Genomic DNA, 14303 nt, shown 5'->3' on the forward strand with positions numbered 1-14303 from the left:
TGGGTGGGTGGGTGGGGGTCTTTGTTGTAGGATCATCTGGCATCTCCAGGGCTATTATGAATTGACAGATTCTCTTAGGAAGGCTGAATTTCCTCTAGCTCCCACCGGCTTCAAATCAATATTTTCTCTATAAAAATTTGTCCTTTGAGACATAACTGATGAGAGGATACGTGGGGGAGAATTTTAGAACCAAGCATGACGTCACACACTTGTGTTCTAAACCATCTGTATCTTTTCTTAAGGGGGGAGGACGGGAGGGGAGGTAGCAAACAGAGAAGCAGGAAAAAAAGTCCACCCATGCACGCCCCCCTCCCCCACGTTGGCAATGGGAGCAGGATTAAAGAAAAAGCGGTTTGATTCTGTGGATGGCTGGGCGTGATTTCTTTAACTCCACGTCCGAGGTTTTATCTATGGGCGAGCAGGAGACACACCCGCGCGTGGAGAAGCCCCGTGCCCTTCCCCGCATCATCCGGGAGCACAGGGCCGCCTGGCGACCGACGTGCCCCGGCGTGGGCAGCACCTGCCGCCCGGCACAAAGGAGACCCTGCCTCCACGCCCGTCCTGCGCGTGTCCCGGATCCCCTCCCCGCAGGTGACACGCGCGCGCGCTCGGCCCTCCATAAAGAGGGGGCGCGTCTCGCCTCCCTTCGCCACCTCCACGTGCGATCCTGGGGCACACCCCCGCGCCCCACTTCTCCCTCCGCCTCCACCTGCTCGCCCCCTCCGCTCCCAGGCCCGCCCCGGCGGTCCTCGCGCGAGGGCGCACGGGCGCACACGCCCCCTCCCTCCCCCCTTCCCCCGGGCTCCGGCCCCCCACCGGGGGCGGCGGGGGGAGGGGGAAGAAGGTGAGAGAGAAAGGGAGCGGGAGGGCGGGCCCGGAGGCGGCGCGGCCAATCCCGGCGCCGCTTACTCTGGGCCTGTCCCCCGCGCCGGGGCCAATCGGGGCGGGCGGTGGTGGTGAGTGGCGGTGGCGGTAATGTTGTGGAGTGGAGTTGGGATGCTGCCGCCGGGGCCGGGGCATTAGGGGCAGGGCGGGCGGCCGAGGCGGCGGCGACGGAGGAGGCAGCGGGGGAAGGAAGGAAGGAAGGAAGGAAGGAAGGAAAGGAGGAAAGGAGAGAGGACCGGAGCGGCGGCGGCTGGAGGAGGAGCAGCGGCAGCAGCGGCAGGAGGCGGCACCCGTGCCCCTCGGCCGCCGCCCCCGGCCCCGCGGCCACCCTCGCCGGACGCTCGCCCCGCTCGCCCCTCGGCGGCCGGGCCGCGCCCCCTGCCCAGGCTGGCGCGGGGCGCGGAGGCGGCCGCTGGATGGTGCGCGGTGGCGGCGGCGCCCGCCATGGTGTTCCTCAAACTCCGGGACCAGGTGGGTGAAGGGCAGCGGGAGGGCGGGGGCCGGGGGGCGCGCTCGGGCACGTGCGTGCGCGCGCCCGCCGCGGGGGGGGGCACCTGGAGCTCGCCCCGCCCCCGCGCCAGGTGGGGCTCCGGCCTAACCGGTGGCTGCACCGTCTCCCCGGGCTGGGATCCCGGGCGGGGCGGGGTGGGGAGCGAACCGAACCGAGCCCCGCCAAGCCCCCCTCGGGCCGTCCTTCCCGGGCTGCGTCTCCATCGCCGGCTAACATCCGGCTGAAGAAGACCCCGGGGGCCGAGAGGACCTGTCACTCGGGGGCGGAGAGAAGCCGTAGCTCTCGGGGTGGCCGCGAACACGTTTTCTTTGTGAACTTTAAATGAGCCTCCCCTCCAGCCGGTGCAGGCGTATGGGGAGGCGCCGGCTTCGAGGAATGGAAGCTTCTCGTGCTTGAAACACTGGGTGGAATTTTGCGTTGATCCCTAGGAAGAGGACAAGGTTTCAGAGCCGACCCCGAGACACGCGAGTTGTGGGATCCGTGACACCACTGGTCTCGACATGTGCCTCGATGCGGTCGCGTGTTTGGTTCAGGCTGTTGGTACAGTTAGTGGACGACTGGGAAGCTTGCTTCTGCCGGGAACTTCGTGGTGGTTTCTAAACAAAAGCTTCGAAACCGATTTTAGTTGGAACTTATGTATTGAAATGGAGGGGGTGCAATAGCGTTTTTTCAAAGTAGGGGTGGGGGGAGGTTTGAGGATCCAAAATACTTTTTAAAAGTTCTGCCTCAGAGATCATATACATCCAGATGTTGAGTGCTGAAAATTGTTGCATGGAGAATATGAAGCTTTATTTTATATCCAGCTTGGTTTCCATTGATAACTGCCTGAAATTATGTATCCTTTGGTAGCAAGAGAGTACCAGCTGGTGTTGACATCATCAGGGCATGACACTGAAAAAACTGCCTGCTGCCTTGGCTTGCTGAGTGTGTTTGTCAAAAGAGATGCAGGATCATTGATGTCAAATTTTACAAAAATTTTAAATGACATGCAGTTAAATTTCAGTTTAAATTCACTTTAAAACGGTTTCTACCACCCTCTGTAAGTTTAATAATGTGCATCACACAACATAACGTTGTACAACTCAAGTAGCCAGGTTTTCTGCTGTTCTCTATCAGTCCAATGGTACTGCCTTACTAATACTGCCCCCTAAGTAATTAATGAAGTAGGGTATTGCTCTTAAAATGAGAGGAAAGAATCTGTATTTGATTCATATCATTTTGTACACCTAAAACCTCAGTGGACTTAAAAAAAAACAACACCAAACTAATGTTTTGCTTGTGCTCTTGTTCTGTTGAAACCTCAGTCCAAATAACTAGAGTTGGAGTCCAGTTTGTACCAGCATGTTTGTGTTTGTGAAACTGAAAAAAATCATAAAGCAATAACATGATGGCTGAATCCATTATTTTAGCTTCAAAATATTTAGTGACATGGGGTTTTTTAAGTAGTAAAGTTACCAAAATAAATGAAATTAAGACACAAATGCAATAACATAGTTCAGAGGAGGGATTAATAGACTGTTACAGTAATTTATCCCATAGTCACTAGTGTGAATTTGGTAAACTGCTCTCAGACTTTCTTTAGTGGATTGGGGGGGGGGGTGTGCAATGAGGGTTAAGTAACTTGCCCAGGGTCATACAGCTAGTGTCAAGTGTCTGAGGCCAAATTTGAACTCAAGTCCTCCTGAATCCAGGGCTGGTGCTTTATCCAGCCACCTAGCCGCTCCTCTTTAGTGGATTTTAAGAAAAGAATTTAATGATTTCATTTTAATTTCTACTGGAAAGCTTTTTCCTTGAGTCATTTTACATGCTACAATGTATCATATGTAGCTGGTGCAGTGACTTGAGAGCACTAGATGTGGAGTCAGGAAGACCTGAGTTTAAATCCTACTTCAAACACTAGAGTGTGACTTTGGGCGAGTTACTTACCCTCTCTCTTCCTTTCCTCATCTGCAAAATGGGAATAATAATGGCATCTACCTCACAGGAGTGTTGGTGAGGATCAAATGAGATAACACGTGCAGTGCTTTGCAAACCTTAAATCTCGATGTAAACTATTTTTACTAATAATAAGAGACTATAGAAGGGATGCTGAGAGTGAAATGACTTAGCCAAGGCAACCTCTTGTTTTAAACTAGTAAAGCTTAAAACTGCACCATGTCTGTGTGTAATATTTTAGAGTGGGAAGGACCCTTACAAACTCTAATGAGTCTCTAAGGGAATGGACGGCTTCATTTTACAGGTAAGAAAGAGAAGCCCTAGAAGGAAGTAATAAAGAGCCTCTTGGGTCTTCTGGACAACTTTTTGTCTGACCAGTTGATTTAAAGAATAATCCTGAAGTTGGTGGCATTTCTGTATTCTCTAAAAACTGTTCTACTTCTACAGGCTTCTGGAGTGTAGGGATCATGAGATCATAAATTTAGAGCAGAAAGGTTCCAGAAGAGGCTCCTTAAGAGTAAGTCTAACCCCTTGTTTTATAGTTGAGAAAATTTGAGGGTCAGGAGAGAGCTCTTAACAGCTGGGGTTGTGCCTCTAGTAAACGCCTGGCCTTGCTGACTCGTCAGGTATTCCATTCACTGTGGTGTAGTCCAGCACCAGCAATATTGTAGACCACCTAAAGGTGGAAAAGGCATGTGGATAGAGAGCTAGCCTTGGATCCAGGAAGACCTGGATTCAAGTCCTGCCCCTGCTACATATTGTGTATGTGACCCTGGGTTAGTTGATTCTTGACCTTTTGGTACCCTAGGCAACTCTTTCCAGGACTATTACATTTCAAAGAAGGTGCTTACCTGTATAGAGAAAATTTCCTTACCAGTATCAGTGAAATCCCAAGTCCAGCCTTAGTCTCTGTCTTACCAGAGGTAGCGGGGCAGCTAGGTGGCAGAGTGGATAGAGCACTGGCCCTGAAGTTGGGTGGACCTGAGTTCAAATGTGACATCAGATACAGTATGACCCTGGGCAAGCCACTTAACTCCAGTTGTCTCAAACATCTGGTGCCATCTCTAGTGGTCCTGATATATATCTTGCCGCTGGACCCAGATGGCTCTGGAGGAGAGTGAGATTGGTGACCCTGCACAGCCCTCCCTCAATTAAGTCAGATTCACTGCAAGTCATGACATCACCTCTAGATGTCATGGTCCTCTTTGAGAACAAAGGAAAAACAATAACCGATATCAAATCAATAATCAATATCAAAACAATTTTTTAATTAAAATGGCCCTCCTTGACTTAATGTAATTATGGGGTTAGGAAGCACTGGAATATGGTACTTAGTTTTTGTAGATGGTTAGAGGAATATAGAAGTGCTTCCAACTTGTACTACATTTTATTTTGGGAAATCTAGGTGGCACAGATCAGTGGCTCTGGAGTCAGGACCTCAGTTCAAATCCTGTCTCAGACACTTACTAGCTGTGTGACCCTGGGCAAGCCACTTAACCCCAATCACCGGGCAATGGGGGTTAAGTGACTTGCCCAGGGTCACACAACTAGTAAGTGTCAAGTGTCTGAGGCCAGATTTGAACTCAGGTACTCCTGAATCCAGGGCCGGCACTTTATCCACTTTGCCACCTAGCTGCCCTTTCCTGATATATATATATCTTGCTACTGGAACCAGATGACTCTGCAGGAGAAAGTGAGGTTGGTGATTTTGCACAGCCCTCCCTCACTTAAATCCAATTCAGTGAAAGTCATGACATCACCTCCGGATGTTATGGTCCTTCTTTAGAACAAAGGACAAACAACATTTTAATTTCTCATCTTTTGGAGAAGTAAAAATGTCAGCCCAGTCCACCCCACCCCCCCTTCCAGTTTCATTTAGAGATGCTCTTATCCTTCTAGGACCTTAAAGGGCATCTGGTCCAATTCCCTTTTTTTATAAAGGAAACCAATCCCAAAAGGTTCCATGACTTGATCAAGATCACACAGCTACCTAATGTGAAATAAAGTCACTAAACTAACTACTGCAGGATGCTAAAGATGGGAACAAAATGGTAGTTCTTGTCCAGAAAGAGGTTACAATTTGTGTATGGAATTTGCTAGGGACAAAGGAGACAAAGTTTTGCCTGACAGGTGGTGTTGATGCAAAATGGTTCTGCTAGATCACTACTTAACTCACTACTTAATTTGTTAGCCATGATTCATAAAGTACACCCTCATTAAAGAGAAATTGAATTTCTATAACCCTGTGATTATCTTATTTTTTTATAAGGCTCTTTTCATTTTAAAAATAAATTGTTTTGATTTCATATCATTAAAAATATCTATTTTGAGGGTACCTCAGGTAGACCAGGAGTGCTATTACTTAACTGACTACTAGACCAGGTATTTCTACACATAGGGGGTGGGGGGGTGGGGTCAAGTCCTGTAATTTCATTGGTCTAGGGAACTCCCATTGAGATACTCCCTCTACCAATGCAGATAGGCACCTGTTGTGCAACAGAAGTCTGGAGCAAGGAGACCTTATGACCCCAGTCCCGGTAACACAGCCTACAGTGTTTGTATCAGAGGTAGCACTTGAACCTAGATCTTGCTGAGAGATAGTGAGAGGCCACTTCTCTATCCATTATCTCTCATGCTCTCCTACTTTGGCATAAATTATTTCATTTCAGAATGTTTGCTTTGGGGGAGTTAAACATTTATGTTAGAGTAATAAAAGAACAGTCATTTTCTTTTTTATACCTGTGGGTTTGACTACACATATGCTCATTTATATCTTTTACATTCTCAATTGTTTTGTTCTACTTACCTGGGTTGGGGTTTTGGTGTGATTGGTACTGCTTTTGAACACAAGTAAATTAAAACTTCTCATGGGTCTTGGGGAATGGGTTCCAGCTGGGTGGTAGCAATTTAATCCCTGCTTTAGATAGAAAGAAGTCCTTTAATGTGTCCATAGCTAGGCACTTTGGGAAGATTTAAAGGGGGAGGGGAGATATTATTCTTTATCTCAAGGAATCTTTCACTTTTTAGAAAGTTCATAGGAAACAACCGAAGAACATGTTTATTAAAGGCATTAACAATTATTTTCACTTATTGTGGACCCTGCTCTCTAGGTCCAGTGGAATATAAAAGAAAAGGTATGAGTCCTATCTTCTTAAAGCTTACAGTTTTAAGATAATATACATCAAAGTACTAGAGAACAGTACAAAATGTTGTATAATAAAGTGTTTTCATACTTTCTTAGGTGCTGAATCTCTGTCTAGTAAATATGGAAAATGATTAGACAGTTTTTGCTGTTAGAATGCCCACTGCCATATCCCAGGGTACCCCCAGCAAGGGGGGGACTAGTGTGGCCAGCACCTTTTTGCTGGCTTCAGCTCCTTTCCTTCCCTACTGTCTCAAAGTTTCATTAAATTAAAAGTAGCACCTCTTTTAAAAAAAAGGAAACAAAAAGGCTGGGGGTCTCTGTTTCAGATCCTATAGAAGTTAATAAAAGGGAGATATTAATATGGAAGGAAATGTTTGGAAAGAGTCTGGACCAGGTAGGATTTGAAGGACTAAGGATTGGCACAATTTAGATTTGTAGAGAAGAACATTTTAGGGCTATAGAGAAGTGAGAAAGGGAGATGGTGAGAGGAGGAGAAATAAAACGTTTGTGGGGTGATGGCAAGGAGACTGCTTTTTTTTTAAATTGAGGCATTTGGGGTTAAGTGACTAGTAAGTGTTAAGTGTCTGAGGTCGGATTGGAACTCAGGTACTCCTGACTCCAGGGCCAGAGCTCTATCCACTGCGCCACCTAGCTGCCCCAAGGAGACTGCTTTGAGAGGCACCAGACATCTAAATAGTAATAGGAAGTATACTGGCTAGGTGCCAGTGGTGCCAAATCGTGATTACTCTGCTTAGGAGACTGGACTTTGTATAGTAGGCAGGAGAGAGAGTCATGAGGTTTTTGTTTGTTTTGTTTCATTTTTGTTTTGTTTGTTTGTTTGTTTGTTTTGCGGGGCAATGGGGGTTAAGTGACTTGCCCAGGGTCACACAGCTAGTAAGTGTCAAGTGTCTGAGGCCGGATTTGAGCACAGGTCTTCCTGAATCCAGGGCTGGTGCTTTATCCACTGTGCCACCTAGCCGCCCCCAGTCACGAGTTTTTAAAGATTAGTTTGTGCAGGAGAGAAGATTGAGGAAAGAAGATTTGAAACAATGAGGTCAGTTAGGTGACATTTTAACATGGCACAAATTAATATACTGAGCATATTAAATGTGGGGGGAACTCAGTACCTCATATTAATGTGGTTAATTCAATTTGCATGAAGAGTTGAGTTGACTTTCATAGCCTCCTAATTGGTCACCTTGCTTCCATTCTTAGCCCTCTCCAATCCATCCTCCACACAGCTGCCAAAATCATCTCTCCAAGGTATAGGTGTGACTGTCACACTCCTAAGGGAAGACCTTAAATGGCTCCCCTCTGCCTCGATTTCAGGTTCTTCCAATCTGGATCCCACCTTTCTTTCCTTCCTTTTTCCATGCTACTTTGCTTTCTCTGAATCCTGTCAATCAGGCCTACTGTCTCTTCTGTGAACAGATGTCTTATAGGCATCTTTAATGTGACATTCTCAAAGAAGATTTCGTTATCTTTTCCTCTAAACTTACCATTTCTTTTCAGTTCCCTGCTTCTGCACCACCATTCTTGTAAAGCCACTCACAACCTATCTTTCCAGTCTCATTCACACTTGAAATTGAGGGGAGAGGCTGAAGGGAAGGGTTCAGGATCTATGATTTCACTGGTGATTAGTGAAAAAATGTTTTCTTTCACCTGCCACCCCATTGGGAAAAGAACTCAAGCCAAAAGCCTTGCAACATGTATACAAAACAGCTTCCCTCACTGACTGTGTCCAGAAATACATGTCTCATAACACACTGCAGTCCATCATTAGTTCTCCTGGAATCATGGACGGTCAATTGTTTTGATCAGAGTTCTTAGAGCTTTCATAGTTGTTTGTTTTATTGTTTCTGTATAAATTGTTCTTCTGCTTCTGCTTATTTCATTCTTTTTTAGTTCATACAAATCTTCAAGGTTGTTTTTATAATACTGATGTTATAAGGGTAGTGAGGTGGCACAGTGGATAGAGCACTGTCCCTGGAGTCAGGAGTACCTGAGTTCAAATCCAGCCTCAAGATACCGGGCAAGTCACTAAACCCCAGTTGCCTCCCCACAAAAAGAATACTATTAATGTTAAATTATTCTTCTGGTTTTGCTCACTTCACTCTTCAGTTTATACAAGTCTTTCTGTATCTCTTTGAAAGCAGCAGCATTTCCCCTCATCACAGTAGCATTCTATTTGCATTCACATACTACAATTTTAGTCAATCTTTCCCATATGATGGGCATCCCCTCATTTTCTGGCCACATTATTCATTCCTTCTCCCACACTCCGTGATCTAATGGGTTTACTGCCCTTTTTTCTGTTCCTTTCACAACACTCCCATTCCCATCTCTGTGCCTTTGCACTGGCTGGCCCACATTCCCGGAAGCAACAAAGCGTGTATTAAGGCACTGAAGGTAAAGTATGATAACTGAAACTAGTCCTACTCACAAGATGTTCTATTCTAATGGGAGAGATAAGGACACATAGCAATCTATACAGAATAAATATACAGAAAATATAAAGTGGTTAGATACAAAGTAATTTGAGAGGGAGGACAATAGCAATTGAGGGATCAAGAAAGGCTTTCATGGTACTTGAGTTGTGTCTTGAAGGAAGAGAGGGAACTTTGAAGAGAGTATGCATTTCAGGCATATGGGACTGGCTGATCGGCATGTGGGGAACAGAGAAGGTCAGTTTGGCTGTACTGCAGTGTGGGCACAGGGGTTGGGGCGTACTACCTAATAATATCCAGTGAGGCTGAAAAGATAGGTTGAGGCTAAGTTGTGAAGGGATTTAAACAAAGTTTATATTTTATCCTACAGTCATTAGGAAGTCCCTGGATTTGATTGAGTAGGAGAGTTGGTCTTATCTTTAAGCTGGGTTTAAGGAAAATCACTTTGATAGTGGTGAGAAGGATGACCTAGCAGCGATGGGACTCGAGGTCTTAAGAACAACCAGGAGGCTATTGCAATAATCCTATTGAGAGTTGAGGGCCTGAATGAGTAGCTGCCTGAGTAGAGAGAAGGGATGGAGTTTGAGTTGTGGAGATGGATAGGACAACATCTGTCAACTGATTAGCTATTAGAGGGATAATAAGCTTGAGGAATGAAGGATAATGAGTTTACAAACCAGTGAGGGTGGAAGAATGATGTTGTCTTTGACAGAAATAGAGTTTGGAAAAGGAAAGGGTTAATGAGTTTAGTTTTGCACATGTTGAGTTTGAGATGTTTGAGAAACCCAGTTGGAACTGTTCAGTAGGTGGTTGGACTGAAGATGAGGGATCATCTGCATAGAGATAATGAAACATCTGACGAAATTACTGAGAGTGGAGAGAAAAGAGGGCCTTGGACAGTACCTTGGGGTACACATGGTTATGGGGTATGATAGCGATGATGAGGCAGGAGAATGGGGAGAAGAGCCTCATGAAACTTCAGAGAAAAGAGTGTGCAGCACAAGGGAGAATGTGGTCAGTAGTGTCAAATGCTGCCAATATGGCTGAGAGAAGGATGAGAACTGAGTGAAAAATATCAGAGTTGCCAAGTAAGAGGTCACTGGCAATTTTGGAGAGAGATATTTGGGTCAAATAGTGAGGTTGTACATGGCCACAGATTAAGGAATAAAAGGAGAGGAAGTGAAGGTAGGCAGGTAGCTTGTTGAAAGGGGTTTGATTGGTGCTAGATGAGCTTTCCTTCTCTCCCCACTACACTCACCATTTTATCTTTTAGGAAGGGGGGAGCTGCATTATTGGAGGGGATACCCATATTTATGAAATGCTAGATCCATTTGAATATTTGATAATACTAATTTGTGTATCTGTCACATCCCTCAGTAGAATGTAAGTTCTTTGAGGGCAGGGAATGCTTTGTTTTTGTCTTGTATGCTCAGTATCTAGGACAGTGCTTTCTACTTAGGCATGTAATAATGCTTCTTGAATTGAAATGTTATTGTGATAGGAATTAATACCAAGGGGTCATACTAATGTAGTCATTGTGACCTACACTGGGCATGGTGGACATATATATTTGGATTTGGTATGGTTTCAAGTTTTTTTCTTTTAGCAGATTTGCTCCCTTTAGTTTTTATATTAACTTAAACAAAACAGTTTTTACTCATGACCTAGGTTGTAGGGAGAGGTATCCTGTACACATGTGTGAAAGGAAGACCTGATTTGGGTTTTTAAATTATGTTTGGTTTTACTCAGACTTTAAGTACCTGCTAGGTACAGTTCAGCAGAGTAGATAGAGTGCTGGGCCTGAAGTCATCAGTCCTTTAGTTCAAATCTAGCTTCAGACACTTACTAGCTGTGTGACCCTGGGCAAGTCACTTAACTCCAATTGCCTCAAACATCTGGGGCCATCTCCAGTCATCCTGATGTTTATCTTACCACTGGACCCAGGTGGCTCTGGAGGAGACTGAGGTTGGTGACCTTGTACAGCCCTCCCTCACTTAAATCCAATTCACTTCAAGTCATGACATCACCTCCTGATGTTATGGCCCTCTTTGGGAATGAAGGACAAACAATATCAGCAACAAGAAGTGCATTAGAAAAGTTTTTAAAAATTAATATACAATGTAGGTTATTCAAATGTGGATAATTAAGAATTGACTATAGCAAAACTTCAGATTTATAACTTATTTTTTTTGACTGGACTTGTGATTTCATTAGTGTAGGGAGCTCTAGGTGAAGAACTTGCTTTTCCAAAGGAGGTTGCTACTTTCTGAGCCTATCCAACTATAGTTGTTGTTGAGTTATTTCAGTCACCTTTGGCACTCTGACCCCACCCCCCTTTTGTTTTTGGCCATGGGGAGGGGAGGCAGTGGGGCTTAAGTGGCTAGTAAATGTCTGAAGATTTGAACTCAAGTCCTCCTGATTCCAGGGCTTGAATTTTAGGCACTGTACCACTTAGCTGCCCTTTGACCTATTCCTGTGGGTTTGAGAATTTAATTCACTTGCCTTGTCATGTAAGTCAGTAAGTATGTAGCATATTTAAGACTTGAAGCCAGTTTTCTATCTACTAAGCCTTGCTGCTTCTATCATAATACAAAATTAGTAAACAAGATTGTAAGGGTAACATTAAGCCTTTCAAGTGTTGAAGTACAAAAACCACTTAAAATGATACTATGTTTTGTAAACTGTTCTCGTTCCATCAAATCAAGTTTGAAAGGGCTTCTAGCTGACAATGTTTTAGCTATAGGTTTGAATAATTATGAATTTAAGTGTAACATTCATTTATTTCTTTTAAAATATTTTATGACTAGAATTTTTCACAGGGTAAAAGTGAAAAACATGCGGGCCCTCATTCAAAATTAGTTCAGAATTCCTGAAGTCTTTATGTAATTATAGTCGGGTCTTAGGTCCATGATATGGCCAAATACAATAGTGTCAGAGAATAGAATTATATAGATCAGAGATTTAGACCAGAAAGGAAGCTTTCAGGCCTTCTCATTTTACAGACAAAGAAACTGAGGCACAGAGAGGTGAAATGACTTTGTCTAAGGTCACAGAAGTAGGTACAGACCTATAAAGTCACCTGGGCAGGATTTCAGTGGGTGGAGAGCTGGGAGGAACAGAGGCTAGGGGCTAGGAATAAGTATATGAATACGAGCTGCACAATCAGTAAACTGATGCACAAACAGTAAACTGAATTCAGGGGATACAAGAACAGGCAAGACAGTTCTGCTCTTCAGGAGCTCCATTGACATAGGGAGACATTATGCAAACTGTATACTAGCACACACTGCACAGACTTTGAATTGGAGGGAATCAGCAGCATGGAATGAAGGGGAGTGGAAAGGCTTCCTGGAGAAAGCCAAGGAAGTCAGGGATCCTAAAGAGAATTAGGGTGGAACAGATGTCTTGAGTTGGGAGATACAGGGTCTCATTTGAGGGGCACCGAGAAATCCTGTGTTGCTGGATCAGAAAGTACAAGGGAGTAGGGAGAATAAGGTATGCAGAGACTGGAGAGGGAAGAGGTTTTTGGTGGGTGGAGGGAAAGGGGGGAAAGAGTTGATTATAAAAGTCTTTGAACTCCAGACAGAAGATTTTTTTGTATTTGAACCTGGAGTTGAAAAAGAAGCCTCTGTGGTTTATTGAATGGGGTGGCAGGGCTGGGGTTTGACCTGATCAGACCTGTGCTTTAAGGAAGATCACTTTGGCAAAGCTGAGTGAAGGAGGGACTGGAGTGAGGAGAGACTGGGGGCATGAAGTGGTAAGGACCTGGCCCAGGGTAGGGGCTGTGTGAGAGAAGAGAGAAAGGAGGGTGTATGAGAGATGTTGGGTAAACTCAGCAGGCCTCAACAACAGATCAGATGCTGGCAGATATGAGCATGAGCAGTCAGAGATGACACCTAGGTTTGAGCCTGGGTACCCAGGAGGAAGTATGGTGGTAATCTGGATTGATTGGGCAAAGGGTTACTCTAGGACAGTACTCATCTCTAGCCAGCCATTTTCTTCCTTCATTACCTATATGATTCTGTTGTTTTTTCTAGGCTTACACTTCAATCTCATTTCCTCAACTTTCTTTTTGATGTTTTTCTAGGATGTTCTGCTGTAAAGAATAAATTTAACATACTTAAAACAAAACTTATATTTCCACCTGAAACTGACTTCCCTTTTTCTGTCACAAAAATTACCATTTCTTCAATCAACTAAACTCAGTCTAAAGAGTTCTCTTTGGGCTCATTCATCTCCTTAGCTCCTTTTTTTTCCTGTCTATTTCTAAGTTTCTCCTACTAAACTCCATGAGGATAAGGACCATGTCTTCTTACCCAAGCCATTTATTTTTCCCAGTACCTACCATAGTTCTCTGCACATAGTAGGTTCTTAGTACATATTTGTTTGAAGGATACCTCTGGTTTGCTGCTCATCTTCACTTCTTTTTTTTTTTTTTTTGGTGAGGCAATTCCAGTTAAGTGACTTGCCCAGGGTTACACAGCTAGTGCCTGAGGCTGGATTTGAACTCGGGTCCTCCTGACTCCAGGGCTGGTGCTCTATCCACTGCACCACCTAGCTGTCCCTCATCTTTACTTCTATGACCAGCACTCTGGTCCAGGCCTTCAGCACCTCATGCAGTAAGCCTGGGTCACTCATAACTGTATTAAACTTGTCTTCTTGTATCCATTCTCTCTTCTCTAATCTACCTTACATAATATGCAGCCTAATTAATTCTTTAAGAGCATCTCTTCTTATGTTATTCCCCAGCTCACATCCACTTTAACCTTTTCTTGTTGAAAGGCTCCTCCTTGATTGATACCATCCTACTTGTCTGACCTTTTCCCCCTACCACTCACAGAAACACTGCCCCATCCAGGCCTTGCCTGCCCCTTCCTTTCCTTGGGTCTTTAGGCCCTGCTATTCCCCTTTAAGTGCCCTTCACCTACTCTTCCTCCCTCTGGTTTCATATAGTATTTTGTCCTTCTCTTCAGCCTTTATGTTATAGTTATTTCTGAATGTGTTTGCCACCTCTGCTAGGTTAAGGGTAGGGACTGGATCTAATTTAGCTTTGTTCCTTCCCTCTAATCTAGCCTAGTGTACTCTTTACACATGATAGGTGCTTAAGGCCTTTGTTAAGCACAATCTTTTCCAAGAAGTCCTCTTCTATGTTTTCATCCATGATATCTCCCTTCTCTGAAGTTCTTTAGTTTTTAGTGACTTGCTACACGGTTTAGAATGTCATTATAACTTCTTAATTTTTCTTTCTATCAGAGGCTGTGTGGCATAGGTCATCTCAGGTTATGGCTTGGAAAAGCCCAATGGGGAGGTATGTGACCAGCTGCAGGCTCATGGTTGGCTCAGAGTTGTCAAAAGTGTTAGTAGTTTTGAAACAAATACA

At 44.7% G+C, this 14303-nt stretch overlaps 1 protein-coding gene across 1 annotated transcript in view; it reads left to right on the forward strand.

Annotated features, from left to right (window-relative positions):
• The first annotated feature begins 974 nt into the window (after positions 1–974).
• ANKRD28 (ankyrin repeat domain 28) overlaps positions 975–14303 on the forward strand; it is a 183243-nt gene continuing 169914 nt past the window's right edge. Inside the window, exon 1 of the mRNA XM_043965044.1 lies at positions 975–1356. Within this exon, the coding sequence (XP_043820979.1) occupies positions 1330–1356 (27 nt within the window). The 5' untranslated portion in view covers positions 975–1329. The remainder of the gene's footprint in view (positions 1357–14303) is intronic.

The sequence above is a fragment of the Dromiciops gliroides genome, chromosome 5 (assembly GCF_019393635.1).
Source record: "Dromiciops gliroides isolate mDroGli1 chromosome 5, mDroGli1.pri, whole genome shotgun sequence".
In the NCBI taxonomy this organism is placed as follows: domain Eukaryota; kingdom Metazoa; phylum Chordata; class Mammalia; order Microbiotheria; family Microbiotheriidae; genus Dromiciops; species Dromiciops gliroides.